The sequence below is a fragment of the Pipra filicauda genome, unplaced genomic scaffold (assembly GCF_003945595.2).
Source record: "Pipra filicauda isolate LSUMZ 115617 unplaced genomic scaffold, ASM394559v2 scaffold46_size3722508_pilon, whole genome shotgun sequence".
Taxonomy (NCBI): domain Eukaryota; kingdom Metazoa; phylum Chordata; class Aves; order Passeriformes; family Pipridae; genus Pipra; species Pipra filicauda.
This window is the reverse complement of record NW_024104609.1, coordinates 1,457,501-1,481,726: the sequence shown is the minus strand read 5'-3', so window position 1 is coordinate 1,481,726 and position 24,226 is coordinate 1,457,501. Positions and strand designations below refer to the sequence as shown.

Here is a 24,226-nt window from a genome sequence, read left to right as displayed (position 1 = left end):
AGGGAAAGTTTTAAGCTCTTCAATAAGGTAAATGCTTTGGATTTCATCCCATGAGGAAGGTTCTGAGCTCCTTTGAAGAAGATAATGAAAAGTAGCATTTGTGACGATGGCAAATGGTACCTTCAACCTGTGTCTATGGCCTGCACATATGCTAATATCAGAGACCTTTGTGGTATGCATCCCAGGAACAGATATATTGTTATTAGGAGTAATTCATTATCTTAGCCTTCATTATAGGTACAAGACCTGAATTCTGATATCAGTTGACTTGAAAACTATTGGTGTTTCACTCAGGTTTCTTAAGGCAATGAGTGCCCTTTGTGTCTGCCTGGTACAGGGATTTTCAAAGAATTATACTGTCTTTTAAATGGTGATATATCTCTGTGTTTCAAGAACAGCATTTACTTAACTTCACTGGCTTCATAGCAAAGCTAAGTGAGTTGAACATGATCTCTCTTGTCATCTTGTAAGGTGCTGTGCACAGGTAAGGTACCACTTAACTGGAGCATTGTTTAGCATACAGTGCATGTAATCTGCACATGTCCAGAGGAGAGCTACTTCTCTCCACTTCTTGAGCACTTCTACATTTCTTTTTTCAAACACCTTATTGATTTTTCTTTCTTAAATGGAAAAACAGTTGAAGATTAGGATGAGGTACAGTCAGAATGAAATATAGGTAGATTAGATTTTTAGAAAGGAAGAAAATAAATATTAGCCCTTGATGAACAAAGAATATTCAGGAAGAAAAAAAGAGAGCAGGGGAAACTGAACGATTTCTTTTTATTTAAGTTTATGTATACGTGCAAGTGGATATAGAACCACAAAGAAAGTATGACTATTTTGTTATATTTTGGTTTGATTTTTTACTATTGAATTATTTGAGATTTCATTCTGAAAATCAGTTGGAGACAGCTAAATGAGTATTGAAAACCACTCAGAATTGCTTGGCAGTTTTGGAGTTTGGTTCTTTTTTATCCATAAGAATGAAAGAAAAGACATAACTCTTGAAAATCCTGCTGCATTCTGTCTTCCTCATACATTTTAGAATGGCAAAGAAATGGGAAGAAATATCTGGGAATTGATTGCTTTTGTTACTGGATGCCCACCTAGGATCCAGTCATGTTGGTCAATAAGATAGATTCCCAGGCAGGCAAAGTTTTTGCCTTGTGCATATGGCAACAGCCACTTTGGAGGATTTGTTTTCAGGAGATTTTAATTGAAGTCAATAGTCTTCTGTAAGAAGCATCACTAGGAGGAATAAATAAAATACATCTTAGTAGTAAAAGATTGCTCTAACATCAATTTGTGTTTAATTCTTATAGTTTTACATGAGCTCTTCTGTTTGGATAGGACTAAAAAGTTTTTTTTTCAGATGAGCATCACCAGTAGAGGTACCATTCAGTATCTGACACATGTGTAGTTCAAGATCGTTTTTCATTCCATTAAGATCTCATCAGAGGTAATGCTTTCCTGTTTTTCTGAACTTATTTCTATGCATGGCACCTTCAGTTTTGAACACATTTTATTAATTCCTTTTCACATCCTTTCTAGAGGAATACGCATATCTTGAGAAACATGACCAGTTGTTTAGTATTGACATTTCTCATTTCCCAGTACTGGACGCAGTCACATTTCAAGCAGTTCTTTCTCTTATACAGATTTATCCTTATTTTGTACCACAGGTATCATGAACAGTGCTTGTTTAATGTTGACAATAACAAATGCTTAGACTTCAGTTAAGTTTTCATCTTGAATGGTGTTGCTATTTTTAGCCCACCTAGGTTATTTGGACTGAAGAGGCAAAGGAGGCAGCGTAGAAAGTTGGAAGAATGAACCCTATTGTGTTCCTTTACTCAGTTCCTTTTCTCCTGCACACTTTCTTGAATTCAATTCCTTCTCTTTGTTCTCCCCCACACCCCTTCTCTTCCCTTGTAAATCCACTTGAATGGAGGAATATTTTCTTTGTAGAACAGGAAACCATTTCCAGATTTAAAGGAGGATAGTCTGGAAAACCCAGGAGAACAATAGATACTTCAGAAAAGAAAACAGAACCCTCTGTTGTTATTACTACGATTTTGTGCCAAGACTAGAATTAAATATCTTGATTTAATAGGGGTTGAGCTCTCAGCTGAAGGCCTGCTCATCTGGTCTCTTCTGTCATCTAGATGCCATCACCACACTCCTCAGTGTGGGCATCTTTGTTGTCATGGCTTGTGAAGATAAAACTTTAGAAAAAGATAACTGATACATTCATAATGTTCATGAAGCAGAAAAATGGTAGTAGAAGACCATATTTGGTACCACAACTAATACAACCTTGTATTAAAACTAATGCTTCCCATTTACTGATAAAAGTATGTTTTGTGACATTCTTTTAAAGACAGTTATTAATGAGCCAAAAAATCAGCTCTTCCTCCTCTTGCGTGTACATTTGGGTGCTAATCTGGCTGTAGTTATTTTGAGACCTGTATGAGGCTGTTTATTAACCTCACTCCATATCAAGTGGGCTGCCCTGTCACCAGAGGCATCACCTTGGTTGAGATGCTCTTTTACATACATGGGTCTCAATTGAGGCTGAAGGTAACATACTCAGAGGAAGCCTGAAATCTGCCATCTTCTTTGAGGGGTGGTCATGCCAAGCAGGGTGTTTTATAAGTTTGTGAAATGCTGTAGAGGAGTTTGCACTGTTTATCCACATGTCTGTGGATAAACAAAGACATGCTGTCTCCAGATCTGTTAGTAAGTAGCTTTCAGAAGCACCGAATCAATTAAAAAAATGATTCATTTGTCTGTGTTTAATATAACTTTAAAGGTTTGAAATAGTCAGGCTGAAATATTGTCCTCTTTAGCTAGTTACTTAGGGAACCCTCATAACAGAGATAAGCGTTGGACAAGGCACAAAACTTAGCTTTGAAGTTTTAAAAAAGAGGAAGGTTTCAAGTTTTAAATGTGACCACATGAATCAGTCACTGCCCAATCCCATTTTTCTCTTCCAAGGTTTTTTGTGTTTTGTTTTGTTTTTAAAGTTAGGAGCCCTCAGCATGTGTATGCCAGTGTGTTTGAGAGGTCATGTGTACGTATGTGTGCTGTGCTTGTCTGCCAGAATAGATTCCCCAGAAAGAGTGCTGCAGAAATCCAGCTGCTTTTCCATTAACAGCCTTGATTTCCGAATGGACTCCAGGAGGATACTTTCTTGAGCTGCCTAGGGATAACTAGCCAATCCAAACTATTTCCTTTTATGTGGTTGGCTGTGTCAGCTTTTGGCCAATGGAGTATAGCCTTCTGCCTATTATCATGTTAATCACCCATTGTTATTTTAGCCTAGAAAGCCCTGCCTATGTGCAAACACACACTGCGTACAGAATTCATGGAATACACATAACATCCATAGACTGGTGCATTTGTTATTATGGTATTACAGCATGTTCATTAACCTCCAGCAGGCTAACTTGTTGCCATTGATGACACGGGAAGTAGTTAAGAAGCTCTTGGCAGCACCTAATTTGTTCTTTCCTCAGCAGGTTCTCGAGGAAATTGGATCCCATGCGCAGAGGGGGTGACAGCAACTCCTCTGTCTAACTCAAAACTTCTGACTTATTACTGCTGTCCTAAAAATGGGATTCTATACGTGGGTGTGGGGTGGAGGCTGTATGAAAAAGTCATGTGCATCTAAAAGTACACCAAAAATACCCACAAAATGTTTTCCTTCAAAAAAGGTCAGAGGGTGTTGCTTACTGAGTTGGGTTTCTCAGTGCTGTTGGCTTGGGGTTCTCATCCATGGCTCAGCTGACTGAGCCTGTGACCAGTGTGCTGAGGTGTCACGTGTGTTCTGCTGCCATCAGCTCGAGCCATAAGGTTATGAACTGCCCATAAGGTTATGAACTGCAGGCTCCTGCTCCTGCCTAGTGGCAAGTGTTGCAGTAGGAATTATTCTCCAGAAAGAAGGAGGCACAAAAGGACCAATTTTTCTAAATTGCACATCATAAGATGTCTATTTAGATAGCATATTCCCATGCAGTAAATGAGCTGTACATTAGACCAAAGCACTGTACTCCTGCTTTGGGAAATAAGAGTTTTTGCAAGTGTACAAAAGCTTAGCCTTCATGGGTTTTGCGGGGTTTTTTTGTTTTGTTTTTTTTTTCTGACTTGGATGTCTAACTTGTCAACATGCATTTTAATTTCTGCAAATGGTTTCATGGATTTTTTCCTGTCATGTTGCAGAAGTACACGTAGCACTGTCAATCTGAGTGCAAACCCCATTTTCCCTGTTTGAATAAATGGTTCATGTAATTGCTTCTTCACACTGTCTCCTGACTTCTGCAGTTAGGCCTCCCTGGTATGACTTCGAGATGGAGAAAATATAAACAGATTGTGCTAGGAAACACTTCTTCTGTGGTAATGCAGTTTTTCCAGGATTTCTGATGGGAGACCAATAAAAAATGCATTTTTTTTGTTCACTTCCCCATATAACTGTAGGTGCTTTACCTACTGTGTTTTGAGTTTAATGAAAGGTGGAATTTTTTGAGAAAGTTGATCTTATTCTGGAAACAGTTATTTTTCTGTCTTTTATTTCGCTCTGTGGGAATTTTACTGCAATGGGTTAAATGACAGAAGCAATCTCATTATGGCTCAAGTACTCAGTCAGATTTTCAAGTACTGTAATTTGAAATTTTTTAAGTTGAAATTAAATTTTTTTCCTAAAGCAGGTTGTTAATTAGAGATTGTGTTTATGGTCCCAGAAAAGCCTGACCTGGGGATATATAAGCAAAACAGACCTCAGTGGAGGAAATTTGAAGCATGTAACATGCTGTATTCATGATCACACTTGCCTTATGCTACAGTGCAGTTTTCTCTAATCTCTTTTTGGTTATTAAACAGAAAAAGACCTATCAATGCATCAAGTGCCAGATGACCTTTGAGAATGAGAGAGAGATACAAATCCATGTCGCTAACCATATGATTGGTAAGACATTCTTTACACTAGGCCACTCATTGGCTGCTTATTTTTTGCTACTCTTTGAAATTCACTATTCAAATAACTTGTTAATATTCATGCTGTAATTTATTTTTTTATTTTTCAAGGAAAATGATTTTGATGTAATGATTCTTCACTTCAAAGCTTTTTAAATATGTGGTTGTAAAAGTGTTACTGCTGAGTTTTTTTTCCTTATCCTTTTGAGTCCTCATGTAGCATTTTCATTTATATTAAAATCAAACTTTTGACAGTATCTTCCATTTGATAGCATAAATTTCTCTCTATCTGTGTAAAAAGTACTTGCCAGTTGTCAACCACTTAGGAGCAATTATGTTTCAATTTTGTATGTCATGACATTGAATAGATGTAACTGCTAGCATTTTCCCAGCTAAGTGTGGTGAATTCCTGCGGAACATTGTCAAAACAAAACATTTAGAGAGTTATTTCAGTGGGTTTTTTTTCTTTTTCCAACAATTCTGGACTTCAGGAAGTTCAACTTTTCAGACATGCAAGTGTTTTAAAATTCAGTGCTTTCTGCCTTCTACTACAGTCCTGTTGCAGGAGTTGGTAAAAGCGTTATTGTGATCTGATGGGTTGTATTTCTGCTACAGCTGTATGATTGCTTTTCTGATGAACAGAAAGAAAGGTTTTTTCCTGTCTGTACAGATGTTATAAATATATGCGTTGGCTCAAGAGGTCAGTTTATTTTGATGCACAGACCACAAGGAGTTATTTACACATGCCTCTGCAGGCATATGTTGGGTGAGACTCTTCAAGGACCCTACAGTGCTCTCTGTGTGTCTCATACCTTCATGTGCAGCATTTATCTCCCATAAGCCTAATGGCTTTCCTTCAGCAATTTTACATTTAGGAAATTATTCTCCCATCAATTCAAGTTGTAACTCCTATTAGCTTTGAAATGGATTATGCATAAATAACAGAAAGAGAGAGAAATGTGGACTGACAGTCTTCAAACCCTAACCCCCAAATGAAAAGTATGCATGTCAGTCACAATAATTTTCATCCAAGACCCAGGCAGGAGTTTTAAGTTAATGTCAAGCAGGTTAAGATGAAGATATCTAAAAATGTTTGCTTTTGTAGCAGGTGCTAATGTAATCTCTTGTTTGCAAGCTTGAAGAGTGAGTTCCATATTAATTGGACCGTAGTGATTTCATGTAGCTCCCTCCTAGATTTTTTTTTTTAAGAAAGAAGTCCTTAGGCAAGCTTAGCACTTGTTTCAACTTAATTTGTGATCCAGTACCTAACAAATGATTTTTAAATACAAAGGTCTTGAAACGCTGAGTTAAGGTTCTGCTTGATTCAAGAGGGGAATAATTTTTTCTTTTGGAAAGATATTATTTTTTCATTTTCCACTAACTGATGCGTGTAGTTTATATATGTAGGTCCTCAAATGAGTGCTGTCTGGAATCATACAGAATGATCTACATGACCTTACAAGGTTCACTATTAGTACTGTTGGAAAACAACAGGAGTAGAAGGCTGAGAAAAATGTGGTGCTACTGTTCATGAAAACTGTTTCAAGGAACATTGTTTCCTTGAAGCTGTACATAAGTTATTATACATATTTGGAAGAACTCTATAAAGATACAAAGGTGCATATGGGCCCGGTTCTCTACACCTAGGACATTGTAAATACCAGGACATGGTAAGAAAATGTGTGATTATTCCTTGTGGTGTCATGTCTTCATGTTACTTTGCTGAGGTACAGTCTGAGAATGTTCATTAAGTTCAGGTCGTCACTTCTTTTAATAGTGCAGTTTAGGAAGGAGAGCAGTATAGAAACCTGAAATAACCAAGATTCCTCCCACTGAGCATCTTAGTTTACAAGGCAGTTGGGCCCCCTCTCCTTCAGGACATGCAAGTGCTTCTGAAAAGGTGTTGCCAGTGAGTTTGTTCACTTGTATTTGTTGGTATTTGTTCTTTACTGGGGAATACTGACGGGGAAAAAGAGGCTAGATGACACCGTTTCTCCAGTAATAAATGCTGTGCAGATTTTTGGTGTTAATTTGAGTACTTCTGAGTTGGTAATAGTAAGGAGAGTGTTGGACTGCCTCTTGGGCTTGCTCCTGTGCCCTTTGATCACAGCCTGAGAGCCTTGTTCCCTCGTTCAGGCCTCAGGAGAGACATGCCTCCTTTTACTGCTCAAGCTGGTTTCTCACTTATAAAATAAGGGGTGTGAGAGTTTCCCTTCTCTGTGTTAGATCAAGTCTAGCTAGATGGGCAATGAGAAACAGAAGCCAATAGAGCTGTTTCTGCAGCCCAGGTCTGTTTCACAGGGATTTTTAATGTCACTGTCAATATAAGAGCTACGGAGGAGGATTTGTTGGTGCTGGGTGGACACTGAGATCGCAGGGTGAACATACAGGGGTTTGGGGGACAGGTGGAGCTTGCTCTGAGACTGTGTGTCCTCAGGAGCTTAGGGCTGGCCTTATCTCAATGAACTTGTATCTGTCTGAAGTTAAGGTGTCTGGTTTAATATAGTCATTGAGATGCTGTCTGGGGAAAATGAATGATTGATACCAATCTAAGATAAGAGTTTGACGAGGATAAGCATTTCCAGGGAGAGATTTTTATCTCTCTTTTGAATTTGAGGTGAGCCAAGACAATGAAGTTAGCCTTGACATGTAATTTTTAGGTAAAAAAAAATCCCTTGGCTTTGATAATCCAAGTCCTCTCAGCAGCACTTTCTTCTCATACTTTGAGAAACACAAAATCAATAGTTGAGATATCCTAAGCACTTGCTTACAGTTTTATTCTGCTCAAGTGACTGTCAACAAAGGAATCCCTGCTCTGTAGGAGCTATACCTGTTAAGTATGAGTGTCCATAATATGATTAAAGAATTCAATTATTTCTGACATCACAGTCTTAAAAACTGCTTCCAGTTGAGTTGGCTGTGCCTCTCTCTTCAACCTCTCAGCTCCTCAGCCTGGAGTCAGAGGCCCTGTTCATAATTCATGGAGATAGGGGGGTTTATTTTTTTCAAAGCACATGCAGGGAATTTCCAGTGCTACTCCCACACACTGCTTTGAAAAATTACCCTTCTGCGCTCTAGCCCTTCATATCCTGTGCACAAACACAGAGGCACATTGGGTCCTGCACGAGGTCCCCAGGGAAGGAGCAGGCTGGATACATCCCCAGAGAAGGGAAACGGGAGATGTTTGTTTCACTGGGGCCAGTAGAAGGGCTCTGTGCGGCAGAACAGACCTCCTCAGCTGGGGTTAGCCAGGAAGGAATCTGTTTAGGAAGCTTTTCAGCTGGTGGAAGGGGGGCTGTTCTGGTTGGAATTTTTAGAGAGCAGTGGTCTTTGAAACATTGCACCGATTGGGGCTCCTTTGAAACATTTCCATGCCCACAGAAAGGGGATCCCCCTTTGAAACATTTACAGGCATTGGGGAGTCCACCTGGGACTATATCAAAAACTTTCAGTAGTTCTTGCAGCCTCTGTACTTGCTTACCTCCTGTTGCGCTGACCTGGCAATGTTTAAAGCTTCTCCCCCTCATCTCCCCACCCACCACTGCCTCTGATGTGCCGTCTCTATTAGATGCAGGGGAGGATGGGCGTTCGCGGCCGTGGGCTCTACGGGGGGCACTGAGCAGCCATGGCAGCAGCCAGAAGTGTGGAAATCTGTCAGTGCAGCCTCTCCCCAGTGGCTGGGGGAGCCATGGAACTTCAGCCTCCATCACGGGGTCACCGCTGAGTCCCCATGGCAAATGAGCAGTGGCTGCTCCCATCGTGCACTGCCAAGGGAAACCCGCTCAGAGCCCTGCACAGGGACATAAGGATTACGCCCAGGGTTTTCCTGTTGGGTTTTTACAGCTGTGCTATTCCCACAGCCAGGCTGAGTGCCCTAATTAATATTTTTCAGGGTGCACAAAATTCCACAGACTTGTTCTCCAAGTGGGTCAGTTCACCCAGGATCTAGGGGAAGCTCATTTGGATCCCTACTGGAGCTGTTTGGATAAGAGAAGTGGCCATAGCAGTACTTGTCTTTATCTCTATTAGATGGGGGATGTTTTCCATTCAAAGAAGATGAGCAACTGTCCCAACCCTTCCTTCTCCCATTCTTTCCTGGTAAACACGCACAGGAAACTCAACTGGGGCTCAGTTAGTGCTGGAACAGGGAAAATGATGATTCCTGGTTTGTGCTCTAACACTGGGATTGCTCTAACATTCTTTCTGGCTCCGAAGGAGTGCAAACATTAATAGGGTCATGGGGAGGCTGTCTGAGTCCTCGGAGCTCAGCAGAGCTCTGCCCTGGTGCTGCTCCTGTCCTTACCTGTGCAATTGCCAGTGCTCCCAGTCCAGATTCTCGTATGAGCATTGGTGAGCAGCGAGGGAGGGAGGGGCCAGGCTGGATGTGCTGCAGTGTGTGCGATGTGAAGCATGAGGCCCTGTCTGTGCTTTGGGAGCCACTGGGGACGAAAGGGAGTGCTGAAGGGAAAGCTTCCAGAAGTCGCAGTGAGATTGTTCCATGGCCTGGTTCTTGAACTGCAGCCTGGACAAATACCTCCCTGCTTGATGTGATGGGGGCAAGCAAGTTAAGCACTGTGTTTGGAGGAAGGGGGGGAGTTTTCGGAGTACTGCCCTAAGCCATGGCATATCATACATTGTATGTAGCGCAGGACTCCCAAGGATCTTAATTACCTTTCCTGCCCTTGGAGATCATGTTTCAAGTTCTGGAAACACTCTGCCAGACTTAAACACAAAGGGGAGGGGAAACATCCATCCACAGTTACATTTCTTTCAAATGCATACCAGTATTCTAAACAAAAAAATGACCACCTATAGGTTTGTTATTTTGTTAACATTTTAAAATAACGTAATATTTAAAAATAATGAATTCAGTTGGGTGCTCATAAGAGGCCAAACTGAATTAATAACTATAGAAATTATTTTCTAAAAAGCAGCAATTTAGAAGGTTGATTTTATGTTTGGAAGAATTAGCAGTTGATACCAAGCTCAATCACTAAGATGAAACCAGCACAGGGGTGAAGGGGTTGAGATAGTATTCAAAATCAAGCATAAATTCATATATTCCCGGTTATGTTTTCCTCTTCTGTTTAAAAATTGAAGCAAACAATTTTTTCTTTTGATTTATGTTTCATAGTTTTCAAAAATTCCAGTCTTAACAAAATTGCTAATTTGTATATTATACGAATAAAAATTCAGACTCATTTTGGATGGTCTTGAATCTCCCCCGTCACGGTAGATTCTGAGTGCGTGACTGTGTGACAAGGATGTAGGTAAGCATCATTTTTGCAGAAATGACTTTTATACATGTAAAGAGACTAGCCCTGGGTACCTCTGATGAGGATGGGAAGCACTTCTGATACTCAGGCCTGATCTGGTGAAGCACTTTGTTTCTCTTTCTCATTGAGTTGAGGACAGTTAACAGTTTTCAGAATCTCTCTTATAATAAAATATGTTTTATTTTATGTGAAATAAATGTTGTCAATACTGGAAGAAGGGCATCTTTAATTCTTGTAAAATTCCAATTCTTTTCCTGCACATTTTGTTTCACACAATACTTGAATTCCAACTGATTTAAAGTTTAAGGGTGCTATTCGTGTTCTAGAAATGACTGGATGTGGCACTTAGTGGTGCAGTCTAGTTGACAAGGTGATCAGTCAGAGGTGGGACTCAATGATCTCGGAGGTCTTTTCTGATCTGAATGGTTCTGTGATTCTGTTTGGTAACATACTGTTGTGACTTTGTGTCCCGAGACAAAACTGTTCAGTTCTTGAGGGGAACTCTTCAGGTCTAAGCACTGCTGTTAGTTAAAGCGTGTACATCATAGCAACGATGATGACATTGTAAAGCACTTTCTTGGTAATAGCTTTCAGGCATTAAGGCAAATAAAAATGTGCCAGATTGTTTTTGAAGCATTACTTGCAAATTATCAACAGGAACATATTTCTGAACTCAACAGCTGAATGTGTGAATTAATTATGGACACATTAGGAACTCAGAAATGTTTTTTTAACTTCGATGTTTGTAAAGCATATTCCAAATAATTGCTCTTTTAATGCAGAAATGAAGGTACAACCTTCATGTATTTACTCAGAGCTTGCTTCAGTATCCAGTTCTACATGGACTTGCTTTAATAAAGAATATGTACTAGACTTTCATTTTACAGTGTCTGCCTATTGTCAAAGACTAATTTTGTTTTTTAAAAAGCAAAGTGTACTTACCTTAAGAGATGAAGAACATACATGATGTCTCCACATGCCCATGAGAGCCTTAATCCCAGGGAGTGAAAGTGCTGTGGGATGGCTGGAGCCCTGTTGGTGCTGCTGCAGGAGACTTTGCCCAGGTGGAGGTCGCTGCTGGCTCGGGCTCTTGGGCAGAGGGATCTGCTCGTGTCAATAAGGTCCTCCTGGTGTTTTGTCCAACTCTAAGCCCTGGTTTGGTATTTTTGTGTTCATTACTTTTAGCATTAACCACTTGTGCAAGTAATTAAATGTTGTAATTAGTATAATGTATTTAAGGCTAGAAGTGTTTCGTTTTACAAGTCACACTTTTTACCAGTGTAATTGTCCTGAAAGCCAAGTTGCCATTGCTAACAGACAGAAGCAACTCCCTTTAGTATAAAACAACATTGGCCCTTAATATAATCTATTACTTAATTGGTTTCTTACTCTGAAACTGGTTTCAAAATATTACATTTTTACTGTTCCTTCCTTTCTAAGGCTGGAAAATTAATTATCCAAAATCTTAATAATTTTATCCAGTTGTACCGTGCATATGTGGCCTCCTGAATTGTTATCTATGCATATTTGTTCACACAAATTACTCCATTTCATGAGAATTTATTTATTTTTGCTTGTTTATCTATCAGGAAAGAAGTAACATTTCCCTCAATGTATTCATTCACATATTCCTTTTGCATTTTTCATTTCATTTACAACCTGGTAATAGTAGTTCAGTTTTCACTGACATTTTTATAGCTGCTATGCCAACATTCCTGTTTTGCATGATACATACATAATCGGCTGTGATCACAGTTTTACATTGCTTTCATTCTTTCTTAACCGTGTTAAGATTCCTTACAGCCGCCAAACTCAATTTTCATATGCAGCGATGATTACACCTGTTTAAACATTTTCCTGGTAGTTTCATATTTATTCATAAAGGGAGCAGTTGATAAAACACCTTTTCTGCAATCAGTCTGAGTTCTAAGTGTGATACTTCTTCTAAGTTATCTTTAGCAAGCACCTCAATCTAACCCCACTCTTTCAACATCAGTGTAGCAAAAAAATGCTATTTTTCAGTAAACTTAGCCCTGTAATTTTTCTGAATATGTAAATTGGTCTTCATTTTATTAATGAACCTTGAAAACTGTTGTATGTTTGTGTATAAAAGTCTGCAGAGATGCTTTCTGCCTTATTCTCAGATATTTGATATGTGTGGGGCCTTATATTTCTAAGTTTACAAACAAATTTCTTTGTCAATCTTTGCTAATCTTGAATATAGAAAAGAAAGCAGGTCCTCACCATATGGGGCTTGGGTTTTCCCTGCAGATGGCAAAATGACTCTGCTTTCTGGTGGAGAGGTCAGCACCCCTCTGTGTCCTACTTTTAAGGAAAAACCCGCCAGAATATATCTTGGGAGTGGAGGGGGGAAAACACCCACTACCATTTCTAGGTGTAGTCTTCAGACTTGATATACGTAATGTTTTCAGGACATTGTCCTTCTCCTCATGTGGGACTAATGTCTGTATCAATTATGTCCATAAAGTCTAGGTGTTGATGGTTTCTTTACGGGATATTAACGGATAACAGTTTTATCTGGATAAAGTAGCTGTTATGCCCATTTCTTCTTTATTTGCCAAATGAATGTTTGGAAACATCAGGTACCAGTACTACCTTTCTTGACTGACAGAAGGCTTTGTGCATTTTTTTGAAAGACAGATGATACATGAGAAGTGAATAAGGAACAAAGGAATGAATGTTTAGTGAAGCTGGAAAAACCTGTACTGGGTTAGCTAGCAATTAGCTTAGGCAGAGTTATGAAATACTCTTTTTACCTCTTTGGGGAGACCTAGACAAGGTTCCAGATTGTTTCCAACCATAGGAAAATGAGAAAAGAATGTATATAATATCAGTAATCTGTAGCTAAATTCCTTTTCTACTGATAAAACTCTGGATTTCATTCTTTCTGAATATCTGGTTCAATACTCAGCACTTTTCAGCACTGGACCTAAAATGTTTATTTCTCTTCTTTTGGTTATGGAACAACCCTCTGATTTTGAATCAGTAAGGGTACTGGTGTGCATATGCTGTACCCTGGCTCTAGTTATCAGAGAAAAGGGGTTTATTCGTATGTTAAAGGTCCAGATTTGTACCTCCTGTTACTTGGTTGACTTCAAAGTGAGACAGTTGGCCCATTGCCTTTAATTATAGTTCAAACTCAACAGCATCCTTAACCTTGGGGAAGATTTAATCTGGTCTCCTAGAACAAGAGGTTACCAACTGACATGACCCTTAAAAATTACTTCTGCTTTGTCATAGCTGACAAGTAAGTCAAATCAAATACAAGCCTCCCTGGATGCTCTGTCTGTTTGGGGTACTGGCACCTTTTTTTTTTTTTTTCTTTTGTGGAGGAAAACTTTTCTATCCTGAGGTTCCTTACGGTGATCCCCATGAAGGAAGCCCTTGTAAACTATTTAAGGCTTTTACCTTTTTTTTTCTGTGTTTCCAGGCTCCTGGCACACATAAAGCCTTTGCACAATTGGTCTCTGTAGTTTGTGCCAGATGTGCTGCTTCTTTGTATAGCAAGGTTTTGTCACAGGCTTCTTTTTGTTCAATTTATTAGTAATTTTGACAGCTTTGGGCCTTTTCAAAAATCAGAAGGGTTTTAATTGAATATTTTGACTTGGCAGATTCACTGTGTGGCATTTTAAAAATTACATTTCTTTAGTTAAAAAATAAAAAAATTACATTCTTGTGACAGCCAATAACTACCATGTGATTACATAGTAAACTTGAGGAAGAAGACTTCAGGCTGTCCCTGTCAGACTTCCCTGCAGTGATGTCAAAAGAACTAGCAGATCATGATTTTATAAATGAAAAAATTTTGTCCTGCTACAACTCAAAGAAATCATGGGTATGAATAACATGGTCTTCAGAAGACGGAGCTCCACAGCAAGCCAAAACACCTCACTGTAATTCCATAGTCGTCTTTTTCACCTATTTCACAGAATCATTTGGAAAAGACCTCCAAGATCGTCGAGTCCAGCCTTTGACTGAACACCATCTTGTCAACTAGACCAGAGCACTGAGTGCAATATCCAGTTGTTTCTTGAACACTTCCAGATATGGTGATTCCACCACCTCCCTGGGCAGCCCCTTCCAATGCCTGACAACCCTTTCAGTGAAAAAATTCTTCCTGATGTCCAGCCTAAACTTCCCCTGGCACAGCTTGAGGCCAGTTCCTCTTTTCGTTTGTTGCCTGGGAAAAGAAGCTGACCCTCACCTGGCTACAACCTCCTTCAGGGAGTTGTAGAAAGTGATAAGGTCTCCTCTGAACCTCCTTTTCTCCAGGCTGAACACCCTCAGCTCCCTCAGCCACTCCTTGTAGGATTTACTGTCTAGATCCTTTAGCAGCTCCATTCCCTTCTCTGGACTTGCTCCAGCACCTTGACTCCTTTTTTGTCTTGAGTGGCCCAGAACTGGATGCACAACTTGAGTTGTGGCCTCACCAGTGCCCAGTATGGGGGACAATCTCTGCTTCGTGTTTTGTCCTGCTGGCACAAATCCAGGGACAGATGGGATGAATGAAGTGCTGACCCTGTGGGGAGGAGCTGAGCCTTTTTGCTTCCTGTAGAATTAGGCCAAAGCCAATTTGGTCCAGTGTTTCCTTCTTTTGCACCTCCTGAACTGATAGAGAAGACTACAAAAAATGGTACCAGGTAGGAAGTGCATAGCACACTGCTGACATGTTTACATCCCACTTTAGTCATTCATAGCCTACTTGGGATTTAATCCTACCTTCAGCTGTACATCATTCATCATCTGGTGGCCAGTCAAGGGCCTTAAAAATGACCAAGTCTTTTGAACATTGTATGTGTAACTGTGAAGTGTTTAGATCTTACGATGACTTTATCCTGTTCTATATTCACTGGAAAGCTTTTTAGCATGATTCAGGCTAGGCAGATCCATAGGTTTTAGGTTTTGCTCCAAATAGAGTTTGGGTGTTTTAAAGGATCAACATCAACTAGCACCACTGGCGTGTCCTCTGCTGTTATGTTTTGCACGCATCAGATATCACGTATTATCGGGGTATGGAGAAATATTTCTTAAACCCCATGACTGTGAGTTATATCCTGGAATAAATATTGGCAACAAAAGTTAAATGATGAAACCTCATGCAATGAACAGTAACTGATTCAAGCTGGGTCGGATATAGATAGCTAAAGTCGAAGGGAAAGAAGTATTTCAGTGACATTTTCTCCTTGTTTACTTTCTAGTTAAGAAATTCTCTTTTTATCCTCCTTTTTCTAATAAAAAAAAAAAAGAAGAAAAAAAAAAAGGATAGATCAGCTTTCGATTCAGTGTTTAAAAAAAAGAAAAGTGGATTTGGGGTGAAAAAAGGAAAGCAAAGCAACTTTTCCTTCACCTGTAAAATCTTTTAAAACTGGTAGTAGCTATGTCTTCACTTAAAGAACATCAATGGAAAGAATTTCCTTTGAAGATTAATTTCAAGGTACCCAAAAATGAAATCAACAATGTTTTTATTAAACCTGAATGATGAACTTTCAAGGAATGAGGAATTTAAATCATGAGATTTATTTACTTAGTTTGCTTTAAATTCTATTTGAAAATCTAGATGGACAATTTTACTACAGAAATCCAACACTACAAAAATACTTGAGGTATTGGAAAAGTTAAATATGTTCTTAAAGCATTATTCCAAGGAAAGATAGGTTCTTTTAATGTTTTCCTTGAAACTTTTATGGATTTTTTTTCCTTGTAAGCATGTAAGCAGTGTTAATATCCACTGTCAAGGCATCCGATGTCCAGGTACCATCATACCCTTTGATTGTGGGAGATTTCTGTCCATAAGTCATCAGCTTTGGGTGTCCAGGAGTCCACGTAGAGTTGATGTGGGGAAAACTTTGTATTTTTTTGAACAGCCTGTTTTGATAGGGAAATGTGCAGTTGCTTGTAAATGCTCCACTTCCAAGCAGTGAAAGATGGTGAAGGTTAGCAGTTCTGGAGCTCAGCACGGACATTGCCTGGAAACTTTAACTACTGAGTGGTTTGTGTTTTTTGCACTACTAGTCCATGCAATCTAAACATCAGTTCTGCAGTTTTAAAGAATAGACATTTGTCATGCAGGCTCTGAGGCCTGATTTCAGCTAACACAAAGGTGTGGCTCTGTTACCTCCAGAACTATGACTCGATACTCCTTTATTATTATCAACTGATTGAGGTTTGATTTTTCCTTCCAGTGGAAATACTATTAGACCAGAAACGTGTACAATGTGTAATTATATATATCTTGTATCTTTGTTCTTGTTTGAACATGACTTACTAGGAAAAGAACTCTAGAGACCCAAAATATGTATTTTAGTCAAAGAGTCTAGTCAAAGGCCTAGTCAAAGAGCTTTCCCATTTTTGTAAGGCTTAAACTGGGGAAGTGGCTGCCATTTGCAAGCTAGCAATACAGTAAAAGCACATCATTGTACAAAACATTTTATTTGGACAGCTGTATAAAAATGGCAACACACTGTGAAATCCATTAACAGCAAAAGATGTTAAATTCAGCAAAATGCATCTCATGTGGAACACTGAATAAGAAATTATAGTCTGAGTTTTACTAGCTGGTTATCAGAGTCTGTCTTGAATGAAGAAAATTGAATTTTTTTTCCTGTGTCTGCCTATAATAGTGAATGCTGTACAGCGGGTTTTGAAACTGGCGTGCACCTGTAAATTCTTGCTTCGCAGACTCTTCTACAAGGTTTTCACAAATCTAAACATCCATAAGGAGCCTAAGGGGGTGGTTTTCACTCAGGCAAGTAGCTCTCACTGGCCTGTTGGGTCCCACTCACGCTCATTTGCATTACTGGGTTCAGAAACATTTGTAGGGGTAAGTTTTAGGGAACATAGGAGTAAGAGCTCAAACTGAGAAGAAATGGATCCTCCCCTGCCTTGTCCCTCTGCTGTGCCAGCAAGGACTGCAGTCTTGCCAGCCAAGAGCAGGGACTTTGACTCATGTGGGATTTCCATGGGTGGATTTTGCTGTGCTGCATGTTGTAAGACTTTTCACGGTTAATCAATAGCATTTAAAAATTCAAAACCCCTCTTCAAAGTGTTTTGCATTTCCATTGTTTGCACTGTTTAACTATGAGATGTTGCTCATCAAGATAGGATGCCATTAAGTATTCTGGTAGAGAAAGAAAAAATGAGTTTACTCTTGCCTGGTAGAAAATGAAACAGCCATGTTAACTTTAGCTCTAATCATGAGATTAAAAGTCTAATGGGGAATAATATCATTTTCACTCTTCAAAGCCAGCATCAGTGACCTTTGGAGAGTTTTAACAGGCTAATGATTTCTAGAAGAAGCAAAACCCAGTCTTTTCCTTGACAAGGAAATGAAAAGTGGATGGAAACAGGCAAGCGCAAGTAATGGTACGCTGGAGCAGGCTAAATGACTTTTAGTCATATTCAGTACAACTTGTGAGAGATTGTTTCCAGGCTTTATTGTCCAAGCCACTGGCTGCTCTGAAGGGAGAGAAATAAATGCAAGGCAGAGCCATGGGGCTGGGGGACAGTGTGGGGACAGCCCTGCTCCTCTACCCAGCTGGCCCATGGCAGTGGCCGCTCTGACCAGCGGGGCTGAGTGTGCACACTGCTTGTCCTGAGCAGGTTTGCTGTCGTGTGGGGCTTGTTTCCTGTGTAAGAGCACTGGAATTTCTTGTTTCAGTTCCTGTTTGCCGTGTTTGTGAGCTCAGGCTGTTGCTCTTTTGCCAAGCTGGCAGCACACAGGGGGGGACTTCCTGCGCAGGGGATGTAAAAGCGATTCTCTGATTCTTCCTCTGCAGCCATTGGGAGATAAAAGCCAGGACATCAGGGACTGCAAAGAGGGAGCCAAATTATATTTATAATATTAAAGTGAGTGCATTTGTGGTTTTGCCATTCTCTAGGGTTTTTCATAAGTAGAAAAACATGAATTAGCATTTTCCATTTCCATATATTGACTGGAAAAATAGCCTGCTCTCAATTAAGACCTATAGCTTTTGGGATGTATGCAACAATTTTATAAAATATTTACAGCAAAATTTGCATTTTACATAGTATTACAGTTTTTCTTGTGTTTAGTAGAAAGAACTTAGGCCTAAGAAAGGAAATGCATCCAGCGTACCAAAAGGGAACTATATCTAAAATTAGATTGTTAGTATTCACAACAAGGAATGTCCAGTGCTGACTGTTACCTCCAGTAATTATCGAAGGTCACTTTTCCCCCCAGCTATTTGTTACAGCTGCTGTAAGGACCGTGCTCCCTGTGCAGAGCTATCCCTATCCCTTTAAAACTGCCTTTGGAAGCGATTGGAGCTTTGCGCTAGACAGATAAGTAGAACATTTTTTACCAAATGTAAATGCGCACTGTAAAGAACACAGCTATTTCCTGGATAATTTGCAGTTGTATATTTTATGTTAATTTCACCGAAAATATTGCACCCCTGCCAGGTTTAGTAGAGGCTCACTGTGATATGAATAATTTCTAGCGAATATTTTTTTTTTTTTTCTTCATTTAAGATTTGGCACCTTTTTAAGATTTTAATAATAGCAACAAGGAGGAAGATTTAGAACAAGTGAAACATTAGAGCCAAAGAAATTCACATTGAGAGCTAATGTAAAATAGCAAGAATAATTACATGGAAAACAGTTTCCACAGATGTTTTTCCTTGTAATGTAATAACTATTTACTAAACTGTTTATTTTAGGCCCTTGGTTTACAATAAAATATTTATACATGCTCTGCTGTAATAAAAAAATATTGACAAAATACTATAGAGATTTTTAAAAGACAATTAGTATTTCCCTGTCTGGAAAGTGAACACGAGAAACAGTGCCAGCCCTTGCCATGCTCGTGGAGAGGAGGTCTGGGGTTAGCAACAACATCCCTTTTGGGTTTGTCTGTGTTCAGCTCAGCTAACAGGGAGGCACTGGACTTGTGGCAATCCAGAGGGTAACTTACTGAAGAACGTGAGAGCTAACACTCCAAAGACTGTGGAAACATGCTTTTCCACTTCATTGCATAAGAAAAACTTTATTCCATACCTGAGTTATACAATAAAGTAATGTCTTGTCTGAGCAAAATATGCCTGTTTTAGGAGCAGGTTTAAAGTTCAAGATCCAGAATCCTGAATCTTGTTCTTAAAAACCGATGTGGGACAGTGACATCTCTGAAGTAATGCCTGTGGCATGTTTATTGTTTGATCCTGACCGAGCCACATCTGTCATACAGTAATTCATAAAGTTACTCCCATGCCTGTAGAGCATGTACACTGTGTTACACAAGGGTAACTGCACCTACACAGATATAGTGGTGTCTGAGGGTGCTGAAATCATAAAATCAGCAATACTGAAAGGTCTACAGATTCTGCTTTCCATACATAATCTTAAATTGTCTATTCTTCTGTTCATGAATATATAGAAGACACTTAATTTTCAGGTGTCTATGGCCTTACCTTTTAAAATTTTGAACACAGAGTAGTATTCTATAAGGAACTTCAGTTCCTACCAGCTTCATAATGAAGGATTTATTTTTTTTTCTTCAGAACTTATTGTACATACTTTACTTAACCCCAGAGTGCTGGCACACAGTAACTTTAAAAAGCAGCCTCCAGGACAGAAGAGAAAATACCTTTAATTTTATGGATGCAAACCCTGCTATCTGTGTGCATTTGAGCACCACCAACATGTTAGAGGAACCTGAAGTCTGAGTAAAGACTGCTTGAACAGCCAACGTTTGGGAAGCAGGATGGTTTCAATATCTAGATATGAATCCATATTTAGCAGTTCTGGCTCTACTTTCAAGTAGACAATTCCCTTGAGTTTCCAAGCTAGCAAGTTGTGAGCTTTATCATTGCAGAGGAAACAGGGTAGCTGCCTTGTGGAATGATTTGAAAAATGAATTTAAAATGTACCTATAAACCACCTTTTTTGATGAAACTAATAACACTCACCTGTTTAAAAATTATTGGTGTGATTAACTATGGAGATTTTTGTCATGCTGAGCTATAACGTGCACGAAGAAAGAGCAGAGCAGAAAACAGCAAGCATGAGAACTAAAACTGAACAAAAGAGGGAGCTAAGAAATCTGAAATGCTCAGTTTTAAAGCAGGAATAATCATGGTTACCAGATGCCTTTTGTTGTAAACAGACTGTTTTCCATGGTTGACTCTTACATAGAGGCCGATGCACGCGAGAGGTTTGTGAGCCTTGTACCGTGCCATGCGAAACCACCACGTCCTGTTCCCATGGCTTGCCCTTGTAGAGCCTACCCACAACAGCTTTTGGAGAATTAAACATTGGCTTTCCCTATGCAAGCCTGGATAATTTAGTATCAAACTTACCATAAGAAAAATAGACGGTGTAATATGTGCAGTGTGTTCTGTAAAGTACACCGAAGTTGGCTTCTTGGCTTTTAGCCTTTGCTACCTTCCTGCCTGTGCAACGTGGACACACTGTAGAGTGCTGCCAGGTTGTGCAATTAGTTCAGTGCAGCTCCTTTTGAGTCATTGGTAGGGTCCAAAGCTAGCATTAAGGAAAACAAAGGAATTTGTGCTTGGAAGTCAGCATTGCTCTGTACACAAGAATTTCTTTATTTTTCAAGGACTTTTATTGTGTAAGCTAATGATTTTGTTTTTAAGTTATATTCTCAGGGGCATGGACATCCAGGATAATCGAGGATGTACTTTTAATACCGATCCCGCAATGTTAGGTCTCTGGTGGAAAAATTGGACTGACTGCAGGGCTTGAGCCTTGGATTAACCCCTGCTTGGGAGAAGTGTTGATTTTTTGGTGCTGAATATATTTGTAAATTGATACATGTTTCCTATGTGTAAGTTAGTTAAAATGAAAGTAAATCAGTCAGTTCCCTTCCCCCTTGCATTTCAAAATGCCTCTTAGTGTTGATCACAGCAAAAGCCATTATCTCTCTTAGTAATTTGAAAACTAAGTACATCTGCCAGGGTTCTGCCCTTCATTGTCTGAGCCTCACCTGCTTGGCCCTCCCTACTTCCTCCCCCAGCTCCAGCAGCAGGCTGGGGCTCCTCTCCCTGGGAAAGCTCAGCTCACAGATCTCTCTGCAACCCAAATCAGATGGCTCTTCAACTGAAGTGGGAGCACTGCATGGTATGTAAAGCAGAAATGAGGGATGCAATATCTGCGGGTCTGAAAGACAAGGAGGGCATCTTTTGCAATTTTGAATTGCCTTTTTTTGGCAATGGAGAGGAGTTTAGAAATTACCCACTTAAACTGGACAATGTTATTGGTACTTCTGCATGGAAAAGTAGTGTTTTAAGAGAGGTAGATTAAGGAGCAGAGCAAGAAAGCACGTGTAAAGGAAAACTGTGGAAGGAGTTCTTTTGAAAATTCACGTGGTATGAATTATAACACAAACCTTTTCAGACAGTCTCCAAAAGCACTCACCTAGTATCCCTACCATACCCCTGCATGTAATGAAACAATTGGCAGAGAGTATTATTTTAATAAAGCATTGGCTGTTAGTGACTCTCGTAGTGGATCAGGAAACGAGTTCAGAGGAACAGATATTGCTGAAGAATCTGTCTCCAATTTTCCCTTGGCACTGCACTTCTAGGGTCTTTAAAGGTTTATGTATTTAACAATGCAAATCTTCATTTTAGGTTTTCATTTGCTTCTTGGGATTTTTATTAATTTTGCAGTGTTCATTTAAGTTGATCCAACCCTTTATATCATTTCCAGCTTGAAATATTAGTTCAGAGATAAGCTTTGTTATTAAGTGCTTAATCTTGAACACTTGTCTTATTTGGTAAGAATTATCTCTGAGAAGTAGGCAAAGAGAAGTTGACTACTGTGGTTTTAAAGCAGCTGTAACTGGAGTAGCCCAAGTACTAGCTTAAAAAGGTTGGCATCCCTTCAGTTTGCCATCACAGCAGCTGGACTTCATTAAGTGCTGGTGTTAATTACTGGGAGAGTGTTGGTTCAGTATGCAAGCAGCAACACTTGGGGTGACACAATAAGAAAAGGGTCACCTTGAAAGAGAAGCTTTTTTTTTTTAAAAAAAAAAAAGGCAAAGCAGGGCTGCCATTAATTTTGTAACTTCATTTAGTTCAAACTTTCCCAGCAAACAGGGAAATAAGCACTACTGTGCAGCGGTGGGGAATGGCTGAATTGTGTGCCACTGAACAGGCCAGGAAGGAAGGTAGGTGCAGTGCTGGGCCAGCTTGCCCCGTAATAAAGGAAGATGTTAATGTCGTATTTTCTATGTGTGTGGTGTGAAGGAGAGGGAAAATCCTTTCGGTGTTCTCCAGAGTTTTCAAGCCATGTGCAGTATAGTTTGAAGAAGAATTATTAATAATTTCTTATACTGTAAATAGTATTCTATAGAGAAAACCTGTTAAGGGTTTGTAGCTAAGGAAAGTTTAGGAGATGAATGTCATGGAGAATAACATAAAACATGTGGTAGCATAAAACAAGCATTTCTTGGAAATGTGTCCTAAAGCTGATGACATTCAGACAAAGTGGGCCAAGTCCAGCCCTGGTGTAAGCAGCTAGTGTTGCACCCAGCCCAGTGGTCCCACCACCAAGGGAAAATTTGCCAAGGGAAAGTGAATTTTTATCTGTGTCTTTCACCTGGCAATTGTCTGGATGCAGGAGCCAGGTGCCCGGGCTGGAAAGGGTGTATGTGAGGATGTTGGAGGAGAATTAGGTTATTACATTTCCTCCTTAATTCTTCATCAGGGCTGCTGCCTGTATTTTCTACAGAAAAATCAATGCATTCTGATTCTGTAATTTCCCATGGTGCCTCGCCGGGCGCGCGGCGTGCCGTGGGAGGTGACATATCCGGTCATGGCAGCTTGAACTCTTTTTTCCAGTGAAAGAATTCATTGGAATTTCACAACCTTTGCATGCTTTTGTGAAAACACTCATTTGTGTTTGCGCCAACCTGCTAATGGCGGATGCCGGGGCTTGCGAATCCCACCTACATTCGGTGCTCGTTATGGCATGGAATGTGCCGTTAATAATGCATCTGTGAAACTCAGCTGCGAGGGAGCCAAGTAATTATCCCACCGTAGCGTTCCCTGCTTCAGTGTCATCACAACTGGGGCTTCATTAAAAGTCCTAACAGTAGAGATGTTGTGTGGTGCAGCCTGTATATATATTTTTTCATTTAAATTATCAGCAATGCCATGGCTCAGAGGTAATTTGACTTTTTGAAACCGTGGAGCCCCTGTGAATTTCCTTCCTCCTCTCCCTCTCGCTGCAGCACCAGCTGATCAGCCCCAGAAGAACAAAAGGTTTATCTGAAGCTATGAAGCATATATTCACCAGCTTCTGGCGTCTAGATAAAAAAAAAAAAAAATCAAAGTACTCCATTGAACATGTTAATACTGAGCAAAATGCACACAGCCAGACACTAAACCTTTACAGGGATTTAGGCATTTGAAAAGTGATACTCTGATCAGGTCTTGAGTTAGTTTCCTTAGCATAAAGTAAAGCAGAATCTTAAAGTAATATATGTTTTTAAATAAATGGAAAGCTTAACATTACCTCCCCCCTCCTTTTGTTTTATTTCTTTGTCTGGTTTCTGTCTGTCAGGCAGTAACAAAATCTTGGGCAAAGGTATGCTGTAATGGAAGTATTTTCCCTTTTTAATATCATATCCTTCCAACAGAAAATGTAGTATGAACCTCTGGCATAAAAATAAACAGGCATGAAGAACAAAAGCATCTGTGGCTCCTTTCAGGTCTCTGAGGGAGTTTGGGATGCTTCAAAAAATTATTAATCTGGTACTTCATTCCTCCTTGTTGTTGGATGTTTTTTGTTTTCCTGCCACTGGCTTTCCATTTTACTATCCAGATCCTGGGGAGGCTGGGGTGTAATGGGAGCCTTGCCAGCAGCAAACAGGACACTAAGAAGTGATCTCAACAATTTCAGGATTTTTCTGGGCTTCTCCCCACCAGCCTGATGTTGGTGGTGGCTCCTCCGGCCCCTGGGCAGTGCAGGGCCCGAGG

The 24,226-nt window shown here is 39.8% G+C and overlaps 1 protein-coding gene across 2 annotated transcripts in view; it reads left to right on the top strand.

The window, feature by feature from the left end:
* ZNF423 (zinc finger protein 423) overlaps positions 1 to 24,226 on the top strand; it is a 229,895-nt gene that overhangs the window by 137,236 nt on the left and 68,433 nt on the right. For both annotated transcript variants that reach the window (XM_027732387.2, XM_027732393.2), the window contains one exon: positions 4,879 to 4,963. In XM_027732387.2, the coding sequence (XP_027588188.1) occupies positions 4,879 to 4,963 (85 nt within the window). The remainder of the gene's footprint in view (positions 1 to 4,878; positions 4,964 to 24,226) is intronic.